Consider the following 24391-nt stretch of genomic DNA (forward strand, 5'->3'; position numbering starts at 1 on the left):
GTGTATTTACAAAAAATGTGTATTTCTTCTGAGAAACTAAATACAAGACCAAATTATAAATAAAAAAATCGTTTATTATTCTTCCCCTAAATGTTTGTTTTCTTTGGCCCAATAATAGTCAAATAAACAATGCACAAAAAGTAGCATTTCCCCAGTGGTTGTTAAATTGCTAATCTCCACTATTCCATCGAATAAATGGCAGACCAATGTAAAGAATACACAAGTTGGACCAAATGAATGTGGAGAGTGAGATCTTGATGTTTCTGTATCATTCAGCTGAGTGAATGGATGCAGCAGGATTAAAGGCTCTTTGTGTTTGTAATGAGGGGACAGTGTGCAGGGTTTGTTCATATCTGTGAGCAGAGTAAACGAGACGGGACCGATGGGATTTAGCATTTTCTCAGCGGCTGTGGCCTCATTTCACAAACTCAGTGAACTGTGACGATGTGCTGATCCAACAAAGATCTCGTCAGGCTGCACACATGATGCTGTAAAACAGACATCAGAGATGGTAGACATAATACCATTTATTCTTTAAAGGGGAAGTTGCAATATAGTGTTTGAACGGGTGTGGAAATTCCCATCTATTATTTAGTAACTAGTCACTAAATCTATTCATTCCATAGTCAGAGTCTCGCACTGTTTATAATTCACCTTGGAGTTATTTGCGCCATGTGACAACAAGAAAGGCGATTCACAAAGCAGTTTGACCGGGAACTGGGTGCCACTTTATTAAGCTATTGGATTCACTTGAACGAGACAAGAGGACGTACTAGTTTTTGAAATCGCACTGAGCAGCCGACCAAGGAGAGACTTTACCAACAGCTGTAGTGCCACGTTTTTTTTAACATATAATTAAAAAGCCCTTAAATTAGTTAAAGCTGTAGGAATGAGGCATGAATTTACAATCATTTACAGTGCAAACCCTCACATTAACCTCATTCAACACGCACACCATCAGGTAATTCAAATCCACATTTAAATATTAAAACACTACTCCACAGATTCCTTAACATACTAATAATTATGTTTGTCCAGGATGAATAAAAACAAAGTGATTTCTCGAAACTATAGATTAAATCTATATTTCCCAGTGTATTGAAAAAAAATAGACCACATTCAATATTACTGATGATGCTTCATAAAGACTAAAATCTAAAAACATAACTGAAAAGCTATGGCGTATTACAAAATCAACATACCCCTTTTAAAAGGTAAATCGGAACACATACTGTATGATTACAAAAACAAAAATACTACATGTCAGAAAAATGAAGTAAAAAGTTCTCTGTGGAGGACATGAGTTTTAAAAGGGATCTGCAGGTTAAAGCGTAGCGTGAGTTTGGATTCGTTGCTCTTTTTACGGCAGATCTGACAGCTTAGTCTGAAGCCGTCTGCTGAGAGAAGCTAAGCCGTGTGCATCCAACATTTAAAGCAGGATTCTGCGTCCAGACCGACATGGCCGTCCGTGTGGGGTTAGTTCAGTCCGCCCTCTCAAAGCCGAGTGTACCAGGACGAGTGAATCGGACACAGAACCAGGTACGATGTCTCACTGGAGAGCAACCTGAGCTGAATCTTCACTCTGCTCCTGCTGCTCTCTCCTCTTCATTGCCTCGATCACAGCCATCTCCTTGGCCTCCTTCTTCTGATTCCTAGCTTCAAACTGCAGCCTGGGAACATGCAAAGTTACATGATTAAACTTGAGATGAAAACGAAAAGAACGATCTCAACGGCGAGAAATTGAATGGAGATGAATATTGCTGACCGGTTTTCAATGATCCTCTTGACGATGTCATCAGTGGTGAGATTGTTCGCACTGTCAATCGTCCTGAATATCCCCCTTTTCTTAGGCTCCTGAGGGAAGAACACAAATAGCTGTCAAACCAACACAAAGATCAAAGTTCACCATTAATGATGGGTTGGATCAGAGACCAGGTTTTCCAGTTTGTGAATGCATATATGGTAAGTCGGACAAATGAGAGCATCCATGCTTCTTTAACGTGAACATAATTTTATCTCACATTCATTTGTGGGATTTGTCTTATTTGTTTGTTAACTGCACAGTGTGAATAAGACCAGTTGTGGGCCAACTCTCAAATATAGTGGATTCTACATCTTGCCTTACGGCAAGAGGCCCCTGTACTCACAGCGTAGGGGTCTGACGTGTCTTTGTCAGGGATCACCTCCGTCTTCCCATGACACACCAGGTCAACCTGTACCATTACACAAAGACATCAGGTAAACCCCCCACATGTGTCACCGGCTCTCTCACACTAACCATGCATGTCCTTATCACACTGCACATGAAGTGGTAGACCTATTCAGCTATAGTCACACATTTCTTATCCAGACTAGAAGGGGCACTCTAGGGAGCAACAGTATGGAGGTAGTGTGTCACTGATATAAATCAGCAAATTGGGCAAAATGGAGCAGCATTTATCATCATATATCATTTATCTCTGGCTTTTCTTACTGTGGATCAACATTAGAAGAAAAACAAAGTTTGAAATCTCCCTCGGATAATCGATAGGATCCTTGCTGAGGAATGTGATGACGACTTGTTAACTAGCTAGATCCAAGTCAGTTCAAATTGAGCCTTTACTTACATTTGTCCACTAGAGGGCGCCACATGGTGCAATGTGTTTCTTTTGTTATTTACAAAGTACAGTAATTATTTTGAGGGGGATTCTATCAAATGCAGCAAACATGCAGTGACCTATGATTCTGTCTCATACTGTCCAAGGCTTTTAGTAATCCCATGGCCCATATTCAGCTGAAATTTCTTTTAAATCCATGTTACTATTCAATTGTAAGCAATTTAAGCCAAGTGTACTTAATATGGTAACTTCACACTTGTTTTGCAACTGAAAAAAACTAAATAACAGTCATACAAAAGCAACTCACCTTAAAATGATCCAGCAGATCTTTGCCCACTGCGTAGGGAGCACCGATCACCACCTCTGACACATACTATGAGGATGGAGAGAAGAAAGACAGACACGGACGTTCATTTTTCTGAACGATTAAACCTTCCATGAATGTCTCACATTAGTTAGTGCAGTTAGTTTAAATGTAAAGTAAAACTGACAAGCACCTTTTGGATACAACACAGCATAAGGGTGAAGGTGTTTTTACAGTTCCCTGCCTTGATTCTGGCAAATTGATTCATCAGGCACTGAGTACAACTGATGGCAGGGCAGAGCACTTTAGCTGTTTTTAAGAGCGTGTAACATCTTTGCTTTGTGTAATGTTGGTCTAACTTAAAAACAAACATACACAACGCAGATTCTTTGTTCTGGACTGAAAGCTGACAAGCAGGAAAAAAGGGAAGAGAGCCAAGTTCAGCCTGCCGCACTGTGAGTATTCAGGCCAGAAATACTTCCCACTGTACTGAACATTTAGAGCCGTGTATATGTGTGTGTGTGTGTCTGTCTGTCTGTGAGAAAACTCACCCGACAGGCAAGAACACTCAACGTCCTCTCATGGATGTTCATGATTGGATAGTTCTTCCCCTTGTACCGATTCACTTCCTGAGGAAAATGAAGCGATATTTTACTACTTTACATTTTTACGCTTTTGGGTGTATAGCCTTCAGACTTGATACAGCAGGGAGGGGTTGATTGTGTGAATACTTCAGTGTTAACGGCACCTGATCAAAGTGCAGACCCACGATGACGTAAGGCCTCTCCGCCTGCTTGTAGACCATCTCTAAGAAGTCAACATGACCAATATCTGCAAGGAATTTGTGGTCAAGGCAACAACAATAACAACAAACATGTACCACATATAACACAATATTAACTCGATTTTGTTTATTTGTGTACAATGAGGATACGGAAGAGGTCAAATGCCCCTGCCACGTAGATGATGGTGTCTCCAGGCTGAGGCTCCTTTCCTGAGGCAAACTGGATGATCTTTTGGGACGTTTGGAGGAACTGTGACACTCCGGTCCATGGACTATGGCCTTTAGGACCCTTGATTACAACACAACATTTGTGTTTCAAAATACAGTTTGCCCAGTGATGTCTGACACAGAGAAACGTGTTCCACAGATATCTTTTATAAATCAGGATTTATTTACATGATTAGAGTAAAATAAAAGTCACTCACTTTTCCAAAGTTGTCAGTATGCTGCTGGTAATCCGGGTTATCCTGCAGAAATTGGAGAGGAAAAGATGAAGACCAACAAAAACAAACCATTGCTCATACACAAAATAACGAGTGCACCAACATAAGGTCACTGAAGGGGGATTTATAGATTTATAGATTTGTGTTAAAAGGGTTAAAGTGTGGTTACATGTAGTTGACATGCAACCCCTATATGAATGTAACTACACGTCACAACTAGCATTAGAAGTACACAAAACCTGATCACATACAAAATAACAGTTTATAGTGTTGTGGTTGTAACCTCAGTTGGTGGATTCCACACCTGAACAGTAGCTAAAAACCATAAGGAACAAACACAGATCAACTCACCATGTTGCTATGATGGGCTTTGGTCATGAGAAGCATTCGTCCCACCAGGTCAGTGGTGGAGACACCCTGTGTCCGTTTACACTCCCGGTAGCGCCCTTCACGCTTCACCTCCTCATACGTGTCCTTTCCATCCACCGTCAGTGTGATGTCGTCTAGTAAACATATAAACAATGACATTAGTCCTCCCCTCTGGAGGCTTGGGCGCACATCATGTGCATAACTGCGTCGGACTGGGACACAGAAATGACGGATGGCCCTCCTGTTGGTCAGGGACAGGAAACGGCAGTCACAGAGCAGCTCACCTCCGTGCACACAGAAGTCACAGTTGTACTTGTCCAGAGTCTCCAGGGTGGTGACGTACGGGGCTCCTTCCACCATCTCATCCACCCACTTGATGGCCCGGACCATCTTGTAGCGTTCTTCTTGAGTGAAGACAGGAGGGCCCTTGTGCTTGGAAATCTCAGCTTTAAGCGAGGATGAGAGGTAAACAATTATTCACCATTTGCACACCAATTTGCATCTGTGTTGACCCAGACTTGCGGCTTTATTAAAATACAGAAGATCTTCTTTCTGCATGTCTGTTATATTTAGCCTCTGGTGCTACTCAAACTATTAAACCATAGATATATAGTATTTAAAGAAATGTCCCATTGAAAACTTAATCAGTGGAACTATAACCGGGTTATAGTAACTTAGTGTACCTTACAGAAATATTCCTATGAGAATGTGTATTTTAGTCTCACCATCAGTATGCACCCCGACTATGAGGTAATCTCCCATGGCCTTGGCCTGTCGCAGCTGGTTGGAGTGGCCGTAGTGAACCATGTCATAGCTGCGGACACAGAAAGCGACAACAATGTCATAAGCATCGAGAACTAGATTTACTATAACAGATCTCAGCGAGCAGCCCACAACAGTTATTCAATGTTTTTTATTTTTATTTCTCTCAGAACCACCTTTGCAGGACCGGTCCAACTGGACAACCCCTGCCGGTCTGTTGTTTAACATCAGAACAACATATCAGATCTATTTTTATAGTAACCTTCAAACCAGAGCCAAGTGGGTGTAGCCTTTGCTTTGAAAACATGCTCCCTAAATCAACACTGGCATTTTAACACGGTGAGGGGAAAAAATAAAGGTTACTGGGAGAAAGGTAATGATCAGAGACATCATGCTAATATTTGTTTTAAGTTTCCTGCCATCAAGTAACTTCTGTTGTGTACTGGCTTGCCTTATTACCAAAGGGCGGTATGGGAGTTCTCCTCCTCAGTTGCAGCCACGTTTGTTCAGACATTGATGAAAATGTGCGTCTGATCCGGAACCCTGCAACTCCTCATGCCTACAGAATGAAAACACTTCTCGCTCAGGACTGTCCAATACAAGCACAGTCTGAGCAGCCCCCCTAGCAGGAGGTTACGAGCAGAGCACACGGTTTAAAATAATGCATTAGAAAGGACGGGTTCACGATACGCATTTTTGCAAATTTAGATAACAGTCGTACGGTATCTGCTGTATCTGTCGTTCATTTCCAAACAGATTGCACCTCATCTGTGACTGGTACTTCCAGTGGAAACACCTCTCCTGTGTAATGACATTACCACAAGCTGCTACACTGAATTCCCTTAACAATAATCCCACACCTCCCTCACCTCACCTCACCTGATCGGGATCAGGTAGACCTCTGATAACATCTCTTCCTCAGAGTGATACAAGCAGATCCATGTTTGATCTACAACATAAGATTGAGCTCCTCTTGGTTTAGGTAACATCTTTTTCCCAATAAAAACTGGCAGGGTGTTTATTTAACACCAAACTGCTGCAAAATGAATAGGCACATAATATATCATCTTTATGTCCCTCTCCTTATACTTTGGAATCTTTAGTAGCATATATGCTTGCTCTCAGTAGGGCCCCCCCTCCAACAACAGGGACCCCCTGCTGGTCGATGAGAGTAGAGTTTAAAATAACAATATGTCGTGTGACTCCCGAGTTGGCTCCATCAGATGTGTGGCGGAGTGACAGAATAAATACCCTTGAGTAACCTCGAGATTATTTACCCGGATCCGTTTTAAGTCAAACCCATCGGGCATAAAAAACACTAAAACCTCGAAGACACGTTTACGACTTTGGAGCAGCAGACTTTACAGTTTAAGAAAACAGTAACAACTAAATAATATCAGACAGCTATTGTTTGTGCGTGTTATCCATGTTCACAGGAGGTCCTCGTTCAACTCCCGCCTCCTGGTTGTAGCAGTTGTTGGTTTGTTTGTGTGTTTACGGCCGGCATCTCCAGCGTGACACACAACAACAACACAACGCGCCACGATCATCCCAGAGTCCTTTCCCAGCCTTAAATAGCCACGGTTTACAGATGAGCCAGGTAGAGTTTCACAGAGTCTCTGGGAGAGGATCACTCGCCTCACGTCACCGAGCCACAAAAACAAGTGGCAATAAGTGAAACATTACCGTTTACAAATGATAAAAACGTGTAATAGCGCTGCGTTGTTTTATTTAGTTTGAGCTAGGATGGAGTGGATTTCAAACGTTATTTGCATGTGGAACTAACAACACGTGTGTCATTCAGAGAGAAAGTAACTTTAGGTATTCACTAAAACGCTTACGAGGAAACAGTTTAACGTCCTGTCACCTGCTACGTTCATCTACGCAGCTAGCTAGCATTAGCATGCTACCACATCCCATTGATCCCCGTGCGTTGACCAATGGCCACTTACAGCAAAACACATTGCGAAGAAAGAGTTGGATAAAGCGGCAACGGAGAGTAAGAGGAAGGCGTGCACGGAGACTCACCAGCCGTCACACCACAAGCGGACGACCCGCTTTCTTTTCTCCGGGCTGCGCACCGACCCGCTCGGCTTACTCCAAACAGCCTCATCCTGTCCGTCGCTGGTGGCGTGGTGACCGTTTCTGATCATTTCGACCGGTTTAAAATACTCAGCGGCTTTGTTTGCACAAGACGTGAAGCACGTTTCAAAGGATTTGATTCCGGTTTCTCTACGGATTCAAAAGACGTCTTTCCTCCGCCTCGCGTACCAATACAGTACCAGTAACCGGCCAACGCCTCCGGTACTACGTCACACGGTACGCCATCGTTCAGATTGCATAATCATCGCTGTCACGTGATCGGAAACTCACGCGTGGGATTGGTTCTGTGGGTTGCAATCAAGTAAGTATATTTTAACTAGACACTATATTTATGTACAATCTCCAAAGCTCTGAGAATTTACTTCGCAGCACTCAGCACTGGGACGGAACTGTATGTATGGAGGGGGGGGGGGGGGGGCTGTCCGAGCGACCCCGCCATATTTGGACTGATCCACGTTTTTGTTTGAATCTTATCGGCCTATACCTTTTCGTTGTGATCGCTTAGACCAGTGTTTCTCAACTGGGTGGGTCCTGGAGCCAGACCAGTTGAGAACCACTGGCTTAGACTACATAATGAGCGAAGAACTATATCTGCAGGACCTTCACAGATCAAAATGTGGGGCAAGCACTTGGTCCAAATGTCCGTTAGTCATACTATACATAGTCTATACTATCGTCATATAATGTATATAACTTGTTTTATAATTGCAGTGCATGAATTAAAAAGCGATGTTGCTCTTCCTCTAGTGAGCTTGGTAACAACAAAGAAATGTTGCATGATTTACTATGATGGAGATGAAAGCCAGCAGCATCTGCTCAGACTGTTACCGGGCTCAGGAGGTTTGGTCTGTGCTCCAGGGCCTTGGAGTTCACACTAAATTATACATCTGTGTAGAATGCTCTGTTGGATGAGAAAATGTCTGTTCATTGTCAATAACCTTTTCATCATTAGCATCTCATGCTTTAAACTTTGGAGTACCAGGTATGCCATGGTGACACTGGTGGTGGTGAAACTTATTCTCATTGAACTTAGGAAGAGAACATTGGATGGGACCCAAGGCTCTTCTGGGACAAACTGAATTCATAACATCCAATTATTACCTTTGCCTTGTATTTCCAATGTATATTTATGAATTAGACATGTATATTGGTGAGCTATGTATGTACTTTTATTAATTGAAAAACTTTTAATAAAATAAAAAAGTAACACAATAGGACATTGTCGCATGGGGGTTATAACACAGCCTTGCCCAGCCGGCCTGTCCTTTATGAACCTGCCAAGAGGTAATTATGAAGAAGGAAATGACTGAATGGTAAATGGACTGTACTTTAATAGTGCTTTTCTAGTCTTCCGACCACTCAAAGCGCTTTAACTCTCCGTGACATCAGTCACCCACTGATGACAGGAGCTCCCACACACCTTCCCCTCAGACATTCACACACTGTAGTCACAGATACAGGAGCTATTCTGGGGTTAAGTGTCTTGCCCAAGGACACATCGCCATGCAGGTTATCCGGGCCTGGGATCGGACCGCCAACCCTGATTGGAGGACGACCGCGCTCCCCTCACACACAAAGACAACGTGGGTGTCTGGTGAACTGTGAGGGTACCGCCTGGCAGTCGGAGGCCAAACAGCAACACCGCTGAACCGGGTTCATTGTTACTGAACTTCTGGGTACGTTCTTGGCCGTTTATGGCGATTAAATACCTACTTCTTTGGTCAAATCCAAAGATTATGGTAAGAAGGGACATGGAGTTTTATTTTGTTACTTTTCCTACTGTTACAGTCAGTGGATAAGCACTTGGCTAAACCGACATCCGTGTTCCAGAATAGTATTACTGATATTACCTCACTTGTCAAAGTTAAGGCCAATACAACAAAACAGCACATGATCCAGACACAAATTCGATTAAAGCATGGGATCTGTTTTTCAATTTTTTAACCACTACTTTGAGTTAAAAAAAGATGCTGTACAGCAGGTCATTGTTGCTAGACTGGCCTTTAAAAACAGAAATTACATGTGTACGATGAGGTTATTAATAGCACCAGATCTCCCTGAGACATATTCATACAAACGTATTTAACTAACTTGACACAAAACAACTAATGATCATTTTAGTAAAATTAAAAAGAAATTTAAATTTAAATTTTTGTAGATAAAAATAGGACAAGAGGAATCTCTGCATGGTTTGCAAAATGTAAACAAATTCAACAACTTCAGTAAACCGAGGTACAACAGCTGTGCTACTTAAACCGCAAACCTGAGAATGCTCGACAGCTGATATGAATGTTGACTGAGTTGAATAGAGTTCAGGAAATAATTCATATAAACCCAAAAACCTTTAAAATGTACTTTTCAAAAGAAAAGTACATTTGACATTGCGTTGTAAACGTCTGAAATAGACTACAAAAATGATTTTTACTATACGTAACACTTCTAGAAACATTTGACATCTTTGCTCAGTAACTTGTGTTCTACTGAAAGATTTCCCTTGCAATGAGCAAATATGTAGTAACTTTCAGTACAGACACCAGAACTTGAACGTCCATTTACATACAGCTTGTGCTCAAACATGCTGGATTTTACAAGTGTGTAAACAAACTGACCATAAAGAGGGTCAGTGGAAAATAGATGATTTTATAGGATTTGGTTTGAAACTGTTCTTTGGAGGAAACCTCCCTTTTGGCGGGAGAATAATGGACGTTTTCTCACTCAGTGGCGGGATAATGCGGAGCGCTTCTAACAGAGCACAACCAAAACACTTCATGTATTCAAAGACATTCTTGATCACATCTATTACGCAGCTTTCTTCTTCTTCTTCCTTCCTTTGCCTTGGCCTCGTCCAAACCAGCCACCCAGCACAGCTGTGGCTTCTTCTGCCTGCTCTCCAGAACCAGGTAAACAGACCTCCTGCACATCAAGGGGAGCTATGACCTCACGAGTGTGGCTGTTGACCTCTTCTTGAAGCAGAGATGTGGCAAGACTGAAGATGGGATCCTTTGCCCTAATGACACCAGAATGAAGGAAACTGAGCTTGGAGTCAAAGCGTTGGACTGGATCGTTTCAATTACAATGGGAATATTCCTAAATCAACGTGTTGTGTAAAGCGTCAATGATGGACTGGATGAACAGCCAGTTTGAATACCAAGTTGGGTATACATTTGTACGGAATCAATAATAATAATAATAATGACATTTTGTTTGTATTGGGGGTAACTACATCATTAAAAAAAATGATCCTTACCGGTCAAACACAGGAATTTGAATTTTCAGCTCCTCCATAAGGAGGCTCATGACATCATCACACTTGCCATGAATTTTTAGCACAGCCAGGTCATCTTTTGGTGTCCACTAGACAAAAGCACAGCCACAGAACTAGAACTTGAACCGACAGAACTCAATCAGCATCTTATCCAGCTAAAATTTCAAATATAAGTGTACCTGGAGGTTGACAATGTAGAGTTTGGGCCTTTTGCTTCCTGGTCTGTTCATGCACCAAAGACAGGGGTATTTCTTTAACACCTGGCCGAGCAACAAGCAACACAAGTGAGTGAAGATGCAGCAAGCTAATAATCAAATATAAATCAGAAAACATAACAATTGACACCTCTATTTTTGGCAGATAATTGAATGCAAATGTATACAGTATGTATTTCTTTTTTAAACGTACTTTAAGACTGGAACCTAAGCAGAGGATAACATCTGCCTTCTCTGCAGCCTCAGAAGCTCCCTTCCAGTTGAGAGGTTGCTCGAGGGTCCCACGTTCCCCAAAGTGCACTATGGTGTCGCTGAGTTCACCACCGCAGTGGCTGCACCTGCGGCCTGTCCCGTGGTGGTGCAGCGATGTCCGCTCCGTCACATCAAATAAACGCACATACTCCCTCACCGGTGAACAGGATGTACACACCTAGAGAGGAATAAACAGCATGTCGGGGGAACTTAGTTTATTTGGACCGTTTTCCAGGGCGGTGTGAAATCCAAAATCTCAAGAATGGAGTTTCATGCACAATTCCAAAGCATTGTTTTTAAATGGATATAGATATTCTGATAAATATCACGAAAGAGAAGGTGGTCATAAGTATTTACTTTAGTGTGTTCTCATTCTACCTGCAGCATTTGCAATAACCTGTGCTCGCTCATCCTCTGCTTGTCTCCCCTCCTTGTCACAAATCAAGTCAAATCGGTGAAAACAGTGCAAAGTTCCAACATAGTGAAGTTCCAAAGCATATCAGAAGAGTGCTGCACCTAAAAAATGCCACCAAAGCAGCTCAGCCTGACTCATTGAAGCACAGTCACATTTTTTTTTACTGAGCATTTTGACAGCTTGTGTGCCCAAAGCAAACAAAGCATCAATAATTGGACCATGCTTTACATTGCCGGTACGGATCCAAGCAAAGAAAAAGGCAGGTTCTTTTTTAACTTTGAATCATGTAGATTACTAATAATGGAGAGAGCATTGCAAATATCTGGACTCCCCAAAACAACAGCTGTGTGTGTGTGTGTGAGTCTGCATGGGAGATGGTCTGTGTATCTACGTGTCTCACCTCAATAAACATGTTTCCGTGGAGCTCAGACAGGGCGTGTCTGGGTAGACCGCTTCGCAAGTGAAGTCCATCACAATTTTGAGAAACCACATGCCTTACCTTTAGAGAAACAAACAGTCTAACAGCATGTGTGGACACCAATAAAACAGCTACCAGCACAAGTCATTTATCTAGGGCTCACATACCAGGTTTTCCTTATGAAGCATTCTAATGCACATGTGCGTGAGAGTCGGCTCAGCTTTACTCAGATCAGACGAACTGTGCGTAAAGAGAAACAGATGAAACAACAGTAGGTGGGGTTTGGTTCACTTTAACAGAAAGCACGGGCCCAAACCAGCAGTGCAGCGGCTGCAAATTTCACCTGATGGTCCGGCCCTTCTGTAGCTGTGTCCACACCCCATTGGGGCCCCTGTAGTCCGGAATGGATGCTGCCTGAATAGAAAGACATTGTCAGCGGTGTGAAAGTTTTAAAAGGAAACTGAAGATGCGGAGATAGGCGTACCGTACTAATACCGGCTCCGGTGTAAACCACCAGGTGTTTTGCTTTTTCGACTGCTGCAGCCAACTGCTTGACTTTACTCTTCAGCTCATCCGCATCATCATACACCTTTGGATAATACCGGGGAAACAGATGTTTCAGGGTTAAAACAATACAAATCTGTCTGTTTTCCTAGTCTGTGTCATTCTCTCAGTTACAGTGGCATACGTTTGACTTAAATGGCTTACTTAGATTTGGAGATTCATCTGAAACAAACCTTCACCGTGTGGTTATAATAAACGGTTACAGGTGAAATCCCACCGTAACAGTTGGCAAAATAATCAACAGTAACTGTGGCGTGAGTCTCACCTCCTCCTGCTTCCTCTTCAGCACATTTCTGCGGACTTGTCTCTTGCAGAGCTCCTCCGCGGTTTCTCCGTGCAGCAGCAACACAGCAGCCTCCTCCTCCGACCGCTCGGCCTCCGGTTTCTTCAGGACTCTTCCGACCTTGAGTTAACGGGACCGACAACAACCTGAATCAGACTCACCTACCGGGGAACCCGAGTCACCTACACGCACTGGGTGAGGAGCTGCTCCCCGGACCCGCTAGCTTCTCGCAGCCTGCTAGCTTGGAGAAACAAAGTTACTCCGAGTTGTGGCCTCGTCTTACCAGTCGAACGAGCCTCCTGTCGCTTTCGCGTTGAAGTATTTTGGCCTTTTCCAACGCTTTCCTCTCCGTCCGCGAAGACACGCCAGGGTCTGTCTCCTCTTCCATCCTGTTTAAAGTCAGCTGAGGGGGTACAGAACGGTTCAAAACACCGCACGTAACGCGAGAGAGCAGCGACGGGGCGGGTCTGCGAAGATGAGGACACGCGGGCAGCAGCGCCCCCTGTCGTTCGGAGTCTGCATCGGTTTAAAATTAAGCGCAGCCTTCAAGTGTTCCGAAACATTTATTACCAACGACACGCAAATAAATATAAAATAAATAAACAGTGTAAATATAGCAGACTCACAGTAACACCAAGAACTGAACCTGCATATTGAAACTTATGTAAAAACAATCAGTTAATTTCCGTTGTACATAGTTAACATGGGCCAATACATTTGGAGATGGACAGTTTTTGGTGGCAGTGAATTAGGCACATCAATTTAAGGCATCTGAATAATTCCATGTTTAAGTCCATCCTCAAAGTAGAGATTTAACCTCAGACAAATGGAAAAACATTGAGAGCTGAAAAAAAAACCTGATGAGCAGGAAACATTTTGAGGTGTAAATAATATCTTTCATCGTGGCTTTGTTCCAGCAAATGTTTTGGTTTCTGAGTCTTGGTATTTTGGCATGCTGGCTTGTAGCCATGGGTTACCTTAAGATTCTCGACTTGTCACCATTTATAACAGAGCAGTCTATTTTGTTACCCCTTATCCAAGGTTGCGTTCCTAGTTTCGAGAAGGTAGCCGAAGAGCAATCCTTAACACATTGACATCCAAATAGCATGGAGCCACCATTAGTGTTATTCATCACTCCTTTCTCTTTGTTAACTCATGTTTTATCCTAAACCCATCCACTCAATGCGAATGTGGGTGGAACTCCGATCACTATGGTTTACCCTGGTTGTAGAGTGAAAATAAATATGAACATAAATACAAAGATACAGTATGTGGTCATCAGCAACTGGAAAGTCAAATGAGTATTAGGAGTCTTCAATGGAGCCAAATAGGAAAGTGTCATCTGGGTCTAGAGTAAGAACTCTTGGGGACCCTCTGAGGATTTGCTCTGAACTCTCCTTGTTTGGTTGCAGGCGGCTGCTGGGCAGAGAATCCAGAATTATGTCCATCCTTTGTCATAACTCCTGCGTGCCTTTCTGCTGCTTTTTTCTGCATCCTGCAGGGAAGATAATTTTAGCCATTGACGAAAAGACTGCTCATTAAAAAAGCTAGGAATGAAGGATTTATATTTACATAAAATATTTGAGCTCAATAGTCTTTGCTTACAACATTACTGCAACACCTCTGAAAACATGTTTGATCAAATAAAAACAATATGTGCAAAATCTACTTATACACCTGGTGCTGATCAGGAATGTTTTCATAGAATGAGTTCATACTGTACTGGGAACTGGAGCATAAGCTTATGGTAACCTTTAATCAGGTCTAAGAACTAAGAATTCAAAATAAAAGCATGTTTTGTCTTCATCAGAGTAAAGGTAAGAAAACAGAACTGATCCTGTGAGAACTCACATCCTTCCTCTCTTTCTCTCCAGGGATTTTTGCGTTGCAGTTGACAGAGAACTTTTTCCTCTGGGATGGCCTGTGTGCCCACTCTAAAAAACACACAGACACAATTACTCCCTGCACTATGCACAGGGTTTATTATAATACTACCAATGTGTATCAATGGATAGGAAGCATACATTAAAACAGAAATAATTCATTCTTCAGTCCTCTCTGTGTACTTTAACAAAGGAGCTCAACGCTATCGGTAGTGCACTGGGAAAATAAAGCAGCAATATTAACACACTCATCATAAAGGTGTGGACAGTCCTAAACCATAATGGTATTCTGAATTTGGATAATTAGACCTATTAAACTTCTGATGTGTCTTAAGTAGTATCGTTTGGCCCAGCAGAGCAAAATCACACATCTGGCTGTGTGACGCCTGTGTCCAAATGTAACAATTAGAACTAATCTTTCTACCTCAAGATTATCCTCACACATAATTCCTCTGGTGTCATTTGTTGGGCGTATTATTTTCAATTGCTTCACCATGCACAGTGAGAAACCAGTACTCCCCCGCTCTCTATGATTTCTTCTTCATGTGTAAAGGTTACCTGTCTTCTCTGTTCTCTCTCCTTGGCCAGCTCTCTGTCCCAGCGGATCAGCTGCATCCTCTCCACGGCTGACAGGCTGAAGAAGATGTCGTGGACCTCGTAACGTGCAGCGCGCAGCTGGACGGGGAAACAATTACACAACAGACAGTTTTTGCAGACAGTTTTTGGTGGCAGTGAATTAGGCACATCAATTTAAGGCATCTGAATAATTCCATGTTTAAGTCCATCCTCAAAGTAGAGATTTAACATCAGACAAATGGAAAAACACTGAGAGCTGAAAAAAAACCTGATGAGCAGGAAACATTTTGAGGTGTAAATAATATCTTTCATCGTGGCTTTGTTCCAGCAAATGTTTTGGTTTCTGAGTCTTGGTATTTTGGCATGCTGGCTTGTAGCCATGGGTTACCTTAAGATTCTCGACTTGTCACCATTTATAACAGAGCACAGTCTATTTTGTTACCCCTTATCCAAGGTTGCGTTCCTAGTTTCGGGAAGGTAGCCGAAGAGCAATCCTTAACACATTGACATCCAAATAGCATGGAGCCACCATTAGTGTTATTCATCACTCCTTTCTCTTTGTTAACTCATGTTTTATCCTAATCCCGTCCACTCAATGCAAATGTGGGTGGAACTCCGATCACTATGGTTTACCCTGGTTGTAGAGTGAAAATAAATATGAACATAAATACAAAGATACAATATGTGGTCATCAGCAACTGGAAAGTCAAATGAGTATTAGGAGTCTTCAATGGAGTCAAATAGGAAAGTGTAAGCGCGCAGCTGGACGGGGAAACAATTACACAGCAGACAAAGGCTTGAGTGAATGAGCGTAATTATAGTATCTGCTGGAGGAAGTGCAAATTAAAAGAGTAATGGCTCATTTGGCAGCAAGGCGGAGCAGAGTAAAAAGGTTAACAGATGTTTGCAACGTGTGTTTGCTTCAATACCTGCAGAGTGACTCTCTCCTGCAATAAAAGATCCTGTCTGCTAGAAAACTCTCCTCTGCCAGGGCTCCGCTGCTGGAGGGCCAAGAGGAACTGATGTGTGTCCTAGATGCCCGACACACACACACATACACACACACAGTTGTGATCTGTATACAATCTGTTTTTGTCTATGCTATGAGAGAGACATGACACCGCTGTTTCTGCTCACCCTGATAGTGCGCACCAGCTGCGCCACTCTCTCAGTCTTCAGAAGCCTGCGAGCCAGGAAGCCTTTGACAGCTGCTAACAGCAGGGGGTGGTGGTGCGCTGAGGATGGGCCGGACGACTGAGGAAGAGGAGGAAGAGCAGAGAAAGGAGTGATGAGAGGGGTGAATAATGAGGACCAGAGGGGAACTGAGAGGAGAATTCTAATTTCATCAATGACAACCAATTAATTTCCAACGCAGATTCTCAAGGTCGTTTGGTTGGCATCTGTTCAGCCCATCAACGCAATGGGATCGTTGTAATTGGAAATAATACGCAGAATAACAATGCTTCACTTGTTGATTCTAAAGATGTTGCATTGGAGCGACGACGTTGTTGAACAACGATGATCTGCTGCTCCCCAGTGCATATGGGAGGAGTTACTGATGACGATTGAGAAGGAAGACATATTTGTTTCAACTGAGTGTGGCAGCTGACTGCTGATGAATGAAGTAAAAACTAAAAAACAAATCTACAAATGGGATAGTGATACCCGAGTGACAGTAGAAGAGGTCAACGTGTCTCCAACATGTGAGCTTGACATGGAGCAAGGAGAGGACACGCTCTGGAGGAGACGGTAACGCACTGCCAATGCCTGGGAGAGAGAGAGAGCGAGAGAGAGAGAGAGCAGAAAGATACATGAGAATGGAGGGAAGACCATTAGCGGTGGCACTCAACGGGACGATCTGGCACTTAACCACAGACGCTCATGAATTGAACAAATTATCCTTTCTGTTTCTGTGTCAATTCCCTCGGTCCCCTCGAACCTCCACCAGAGGGGTCCAGCTCGCTCTCTCAACGCACCGCCAATGATGGAGGAACAGAGGGGAGTCGAAAAGAAGTCTTTTTGTTATTAAAGAGTTATGTTAATTATATTGTTGTATTGACACATAAATTAAACGGAGACTGTGATTAATAGGCCAAGGACACTGGCCAAGAACAAATACAGACACAAGCTGCAGAAACAAGAACCGGCTGCCAGAGAGCAGCAGGCGTCCTTGAAGTCTTGCACGCACGCACACACACACACACACACACACACACACACACACACACACACACACACACACACACACACACACACACACACACACACACACACACACACACACACACACACACACACACACACACACACACACACACACACACAGGCGAGGGGTGCCAGCTCCTCTCTTAGGGATGTAATGAAACATTTATGGAAGAATCCCTGTGTTTTTTTTTACTGGGGAGAGTCTGAAGGTCTCTTGTAATGAGCAGATTTCTGTAGTCTTCCCACGACCTGCGGGCTCCACAAGCACGCTCCAACAGGTAGGGCAACAGCGTGTGTGTGTCCACCTATGGAGCAGTGCCAGAGCCTTTCAAGGGCCTGTGTCTGGTTTCTGCTGAGCATTTAGGGTCAATGGTATATCACAGCTTAGTGAATCCACTAGCTTATTCTCTTTTATAGAAACACTTTTTTGGGGGGTGACAGGAATGACACGCTGCTGGATCTGTACAGCAACAGGTAATGCAACTTAATGCAAGAAGCGGGCCAATGGGATGGAGGAAGCATCAACATGACCAAGTTTGAAACATGGTAAAAGGTATAACTTTGTACCAGCTCTTATCTTTAGTTAGTTACACAAACTGAGGTAGAGACTCTATTTATTGGGAACTATTTTTAGTGCATCTGCAGCGTTAATCAAATGAAAGAATTTTGACTTTTTGATACCAAACAGAATGTGTTCTCGTCTTTTATGGTTATACTGGCCAAAGACTGTCACCGGCAAGGAAAATTAGGAAAAGGAAAAGTAAGTACTTTTTTTTTTTATAGTATATAAAAATAGTTTTTAGAATGTAATAAATCATTAAAGCCTGCAGGCTGTAACCACATAAATACATACATATAATACTAATGTAAGAGTCTAATATTTAAGACTTTAATGAATGAAAAGTGACTTAATTTAACACTTTAAGACCTGCAGATTTGTGTGTGCTAGTAAGTATTTATGGCAGCAAGATGTGTGTGTGGGATTGTTGACACGACTGGAGAAAGGGCTCAGAGCTGGATCAGCTATATGAGGCTCGACAAGCAAAATCTGATAGTAGATAGTTGAGGTACTTCATTTAAAAATTAAAAATTGAATAAATAAATGGATTCATAAAAAATGTTGGATCTCTCCCACTAGCAAAAAAAAAAGAATTGGGAATATACCGACTTCGACAATACTATTATGGAAGCTTTCATGTGTTTGATATTAACTGGTTATGTATCATATTGTGATGTATTTCTGTCTCACCTGCAAGAGTTCTTCTTGTTGTCTCTGGTGCTCCTCCTGTAGGGCTCGGACTTGAGCAGCGTGGGCCCTCTTCAGTTCTTCCTGCTTGTTTTCTTGACGGCCATGGCCTTCGTACCACGTCACTGCAGGCAGAATTATACAGGTAAAATGTGGTCCCACAATATGTAGAAGAAATGAAGAATATCTGGACAAATACAGCAGAATGTTTGTGTCTTTGAGGACACGGTGCTGGGTTGTGAGCCAATTTATTTATATATCTAGTTCATCTTTTCTATGTTTTTACAATACTATCCAAATAAGGCCTACAGCAAAGAACGTTCAGCCCCAGACATACTGTAGTTATTTATTCATTGTTTAAATCCTGATTCGTCCAAATTCAATAATTCATAGAGATTTCTCAATCTGTATGCACCTTAATAAGGGTCTCTCTCCCTGATATTGCCCTGGCCTTACCCGTCGGAGTGCATGCTCCTCTGCTGGCGTCCGCCCTCCTGTCCCGTGTCTCTTCCGTCATGTGCATGAGCAGCCTCCGTTTGACCTTGGACGTCCCGCCCTGACCCTCACCCCCAGTATCGGTTGTCAGGTGTTTGTCCTGAACGAGATGACCTTCCAAACCCATGTCGGATCCTGACCCGTCAAGGAGCCACAGGCCGGACGGTTCCTCCACGTCATACGACTGGTTGAGGGATGGCGATTGTGAAGAGTCTTGACTCTCCCCGGCTGCCCCACTCCTGCTTTCTGTTGGACGCTTACTGGAGTCCGAAAGCACCGAGGCGTTACGCCAAGCCGTGGTTCTGAATACATCAGGAACTCTCTGCTGTGTCGCAGAGAGGATGCATTTAACAGGAGGCCTTCTACTGCCCCCATGTTGTCCACAACTCTTTCCAAGTTCTTCTTTCCATGTCCCTTTCTCCTTTCCTCTCTCTGTAGCTAAGGTTTTGACTATCCTCAGCTCGCTTACGTTAACTGCCTCGGTTTCTCTCACCTGCACGTTGAGCGGAACATCGTCTGTGTCACAACGGTTCAGTTCAGGACGCGTATCTCCCTGTATTTTCTTGAATTTTTCTGATGACGGTCTTCTTGGCCACTCTTCGTAACTTTTCTCCAGGTTTTCTGTCAGCGTGGACTCCAGATCCAAGATCAGTACTTTCAGGCTGGACAGGTTGGACTCGAGCTGATCCATGTGCTGGGAATTCTTGGCTGAAGGGCTCGTGTTATCCGGTTCAACCATGAGATTCCGAGTGGGCGGAACTGCTTTAACCTTTGAGTCGTCAATCGAACCTGTCTCATTCACAAAAACTTTCTTTGAGGCCTCGGCCACATTGAGAAATTCTCCATCTTGGATACTGCCTTTGCTCTTGCAGTGCACAGGACTCATACATAAATTAGGGGCTGGAATATTGTGATACTTCCCTACACCATTATAAAAAGCGACGGGACAGGTGGCCAAGTGAAAATCTTCCTGAATAGGCGAGGTCTCAGTTGACGCACGTTCCTGAAGGAGAACGGGGCGGATTTGTTTAGGCTCTGTTATGACCTCTTGGGAACCATTCAGCTGAGTATTTTTGAAGATTGTTTCCTCCTCAATAGTAGTGATTTCCTTAGTATGTTCATCTCCTGTTAAATTTGTGCTTTCAAATTTAAAGTTAGCCCTTCCCCTAAAAAACTCACTATCAATTATGTACTCCTTTTTCCGAGACTTCTTTGGCAACGCTTCGACAGACGGGATAAAAGCGCCCCTCCTCTCTCTAGTGTTGTTCCCCTCTGTGGTCACAGTGGTTTTGCCAGGGAACTCATCATTCTCTTTATCAGAGAGGCTCTCCTCTGCCCTTGTCTGTTCTTGGGCCCTCTCCTGAATTCTAGTGTTTTTGGCTTGGTTCCTGAGCATCCGCTGGCGCCCCCGATACTCCTGAGATTTCTTGAGCAAGGCCTGGAGCCTCAGACGATTGTATTCCACAGGCTCCGATTCTGTGGAGTCGTGCTCAATGTGCAGCTCGGTTGTTGGACTGCGATCAGCACTTAATGTCTGTGACAACTCTAGATTGTCTGCAAGGCGACTGCTTTCTGATGAGGAGACTGGGCCATCAATTGTGTTCAAATTGTTATCTTTGTCCACTTCAAGCCCTACACTAAAGGAAAGGCTATCTCCACCTTCTCGGCTGCCGAAATGAACACTGTCAGAATTCTCTTCGAGTGGAGAGTCACACATCACCGAATCCTCTTGGAACGAGGTGCAACAAATGTCTTTTACATATATTAAGTTATTACAAAAGGATGACTCCAATCCACTCCTTTCCAATTCCTCTCCATCTATGGGCGGGTAGTTAATAATATCTGGCATCTTGGCGATCGTGTTTAATGTGTTGCGAAGTAACGAGCCACTCATATTATTATTATAAGCGTCCTCCGCCGAGCCAAAGCCATGGCTCTCTTTCTCTGCATCAAACCTTCCAGAGACACTGGTGATGTTCTCAACATTCTCCTGGGTCAAATAACCAGAGGATACCGACTGGTGGATTGGCTGTGATCCCTGCTGGCTATACTGTTGGTCGATAAGGCAGCCTTCATGGTCACTTTGCTGAGGTGTCACTGTGGCAAAGAAGGTACTATATGTTGTTGATGTCAAGTGAGGAAGAGAAACACCATCCTTTTCTTTCCTTTCGGGTGGTGGTGAACGCAAAGGACCATCCTTCGGTCCTATGAATAAACTGCACTGTGATTCTGCAGCATCAATAGTGTTATGGGAACATGAAGATTTTGTGTTAATCTCAGACTCATGAAGCAACTCTTCTAGTGTTGGCGTCTTCCTCAGCTGTAATTCACAAGAGGAAACAATTAGATCTTATTACAGTAATTAATGAGTCAACTTATATTATGACCTAAAGCTTTTGTTGACCTTGTGCTATGCTATTTTGTGCTATGTCTGTGTTTGCTTAAGATTGTCGCCATTTCATTTGACCTAATATCATGAGATCGGAGAAATTGAGTTTTCCCATTCGAGTAAGATCAAGCAGACATGGAATAACATTACATGACAGAAAACAATGTCTGACAATGACTATCGGAAGAATTTGTGTATGTTTGTACGGAACCAAGTGGTCTAAGTCGGCAAAAGCAAAACACCAAGACAAATACATGAACAGGAGGATAGCTAAAAAGTCTGGATTGAGATTACCTGGACACTGTGTAGGATGGTTTGAACAAAGGCCATTCTTGAATCCTCCTTGCACATCCTCCTCTTGGGGACAGCAGCTCTCTGCGCTGCATCTCTGTGTCGCTGCATCTCCTCTCTCTGCTTCTCTGAGAGCTGTTATCATCAGAAAGCAGACATGAGATGTCAAGCACGTTGAATAACAGGGATAGAAATGGCAGCTATATAGACAATACAATCTGAAACAAACTATGAAGATTCAATAAAAATAAAAGATTTATAATAATTTATAAATAATTGCTCATCAGTTCTAAAATTCAAAACAAAGAGACAAAGTATACCGTTCACATTGCAATGGTATTGTTAATGAGTCTCTGCATGTCGCAAGCTGATATTAAAACTCACAATCATGTTTATGTTAAGAGAAATATCATAAAACTAACGTCTTACCAGGGGAGGAAGGATTGCTCGTCCATAGAAGCGGATGGTTTGGAGGTTTGGAGATGGAGGTTTGTTGTCTTTCTCCTCACTTCTCCTTAGATGGGAGAGGCGATGCTGCACAAACTCGTCGTAGGCCTCCATCAAGTTGCATCGGGCACGGTAGGTAACTAGTAAAGTTTAAGGACTAACTAACTTTAATATACCTTGATTAATCAATGTTTGCTAATATTAGCTGTTGAGCTGTAACCCTCGCTAGCTCTAGCTAACGGTTTACATGTCGTTGGTTACTAGCGTTTAACAACAAAATACCAGTAGAGTAATATTTAAGCCTAGGTAGAAACGATAAAAGAATAAAAAGAAGAGCAGCTCTTTACACTTACTTATGATAAAACGGCAAAAAGATAGTCAAGCGAGCTACCAAACAGAACGAACCTCCATCAGAATGGATCTGTTTACATTTTTACCCGCCTCTCCTCCCGTAGCAACACTCAAGTGACAGTTTGGAAACCGGCGAAGCACTTCAAAGACCCGGAGTGGATTCCCGGATCTGGACTTACCAAATCAAACAACGAATAGACCAATTAAACCACAACACACACCTCAAAATATTAATATTACATTAACTGCACAACAGCCTTCTATGGTTTAATAATACTGTGTGAAAGTGTGCCTTGATACGCAATATATTTTCATGGCGCTCCGTGTTTTCACGAGATCCGGACCGGTTGTGGTCGAATAGAGCTGCTGATAACTTGATACTGCCACCTGTAGGCGTGAGTGGCTAAATACGCGTGTGGCCTGTATATAATAACTCTGAAAATAAACGTGGAATTCTGATTATGCATTACATGTCAGCCTTGAGCTTCGGAATATTTGATCACCACAAATGATATTACATTTCACAACGAATTGAATGTTAAAATAATCATTAATTATAATGATTATTTATTTAATTAATTATACATTCCATGTTCTCTTATACATTTAAATGATTCCCTCTCAAAATTATGTGTATTGTAAGAATCAAGCCATTGCATTCAAATAACAAACAATTTTAAGTTGTCACATTAGAAATGCGTGTCCCAAACATACATTTATAAAGACAAATACGTATTCTGTATAGTTTATATCTTAAATAGACGGATTACATACAAAGTTTTCTCTATACTCTTTATTATGTATATTTTGTCTTCCTTTCTTTAATACAACAGGAGGACAGACTTGACGTTTTGAGTGCTAGATCATTGTAGTCTGACTGTAGAAGGGCTGTCACTGGTAAATTATGGATTATATTAGTTCTTTATGTTTTCATTTATGGGACTATGGACACTATCAAATGTGATTGATTAACATCTGTAAGGTTATAACTGGGGGGGTATATAAGTCTATCTATTCAGGTATTCTGTATATCAACCACACGGTACATTTGCATTGCACAGATTTCTTTTGTGATTAACAGAAAGAAAGATAATAATATGGTTCTAAAAAACAACTTAATGTAAATTAATGTAACTGTTTACAAGAGACACACAATACCTGTTCCATTTCAAAACAAGTTTATTGGTCATATACAAAATAAAGTAAGCTGTTTATCAACAAACATACAGTATATACATCAATAAATTAAAAGATGCATTAGACATGATAAAACCATTAATTTCATGAACACCAATACCTTGTCATCATCACTTATCTACAAATTCCCAAAAAAAATACAATAATTTATTTGAAGATAAATACTTACAAAGACTGTCACATTTTAAGTATTTTCCCATGTAAAGTACTATCATAGAATAATTTATTACACCCCATACAGAAATATTACAAAACACAAACTTTCCCATCACAAGGGCTCACGACTTTTCCACAGCTTTGAACTGACACGCCAGTTGACACATCTGGTTTGATGGGGAGGAAAATGTTAACTTCATTAAAATGAGACGGAAACTATTGAATGAGAGGAGATGAAAATAATTGAATACGAACAAGCAATACTTAACCTCCAGAAATGTAATGTTGGGTGTTGCAACTGATAAGGGCCGGGGACGCAGAGGGAGCACTATACAAACATTATTGATGAAAACACTAAACAAACAGAAGGAATCGTTGGTT

The 24391-nt window shown here is 42.4% G+C and overlaps 3 protein-coding genes across 4 annotated transcripts; all 3 read right to left on the reverse strand.

The window, feature by feature from the left end:
- Nucleotides 1-71: 71 nt before the first annotated feature.
- pcyt2 (phosphate cytidylyltransferase 2, ethanolamine) lies at nt 72-7612 on the reverse strand. 2 transcript variants are annotated; one of them, XM_037472747.2, is made up of 13 exons: nt 7288-7418; nt 5719-5818; nt 5223-5311; nt 4782-4943; nt 4480-4631; nt 4111-4152; nt 3836-3974; nt 3650-3732; nt 3453-3530; nt 2905-2970; nt 2148-2213; nt 1766-1854; nt 72-1670 (listed from the first exon to the last, which is right to left on the reverse strand). In XM_037472747.2, exons 3-13 carry the CDS (start codon nt 5302-5304, stop codon nt 1550-1552), a joined length of 1080 nt encoding a protein of 359 aa, XP_037328644.1. In that variant the 5' UTR covers nt 5305-5311; nt 5719-5818; nt 7288-7418; the 3' UTR covers nt 72-1549. The 2 variants fall into 2 exon arrangements, with proteins under 2 accessions (XP_037328644.1, XP_037328643.1); XM_037472746.2 differs by lacking the exon at nt 5719-5818 and having other exon boundaries at nt 73-1670; nt 7288-7612.
- Nucleotides 7613-9102: 1490 nt separating this feature from the next.
- sirt7 (sirtuin 7) lies at nt 9103-13275 on the reverse strand. The gene is made up of 10 exons (XM_037472725.2): nt 13058-13275; nt 12757-12894; nt 12412-12516; nt 12271-12341; nt 12095-12167; nt 11910-12008; nt 11036-11272; nt 10807-10887; nt 10610-10716; nt 9103-10369 (listed from the first exon to the last, which is right to left on the reverse strand). The coding sequence occupies exons 1-10, from the start codon at nt 13160-13162 to the stop codon at nt 10162-10164; spliced, it is 1224 nt and encodes a 407-aa protein (XP_037328622.1). The 5' UTR covers nt 13163-13275; the 3' UTR covers nt 9103-10161.
- Nucleotides 13276-13318: 43 nt separating this feature from the next.
- Nucleotides 13319-22747, reverse strand: cp110 (centriolar coiled-coil protein 110). Its single transcript, XM_062564519.1, has 10 exons — nt 22289-22747; nt 21863-21994; nt 19141-21499; nt 18688-18809; nt 16899-17000; nt 16371-16487; nt 16163-16264; nt 15216-15332; nt 14626-14708; nt 13319-14269 (listed from the first exon to the last, which is right to left on the reverse strand). Exons 1-10 carry the CDS (start codon nt 22418-22420, stop codon nt 14113-14115), a joined length of 3423 nt encoding a protein of 1140 aa, XP_062420503.1. The 5' UTR covers nt 22421-22747; the 3' UTR covers nt 13319-14112.
- Between the last annotated feature and the right edge of the window lie 1644 nt (nt 22748-24391).

This window comes from Pungitius pungitius, chromosome 9, assembly GCF_949316345.1.
Source record: "Pungitius pungitius chromosome 9, fPunPun2.1, whole genome shotgun sequence".
In the NCBI taxonomy this organism is placed as follows: domain Eukaryota; kingdom Metazoa; phylum Chordata; class Actinopteri; order Perciformes; family Gasterosteidae; genus Pungitius; species Pungitius pungitius.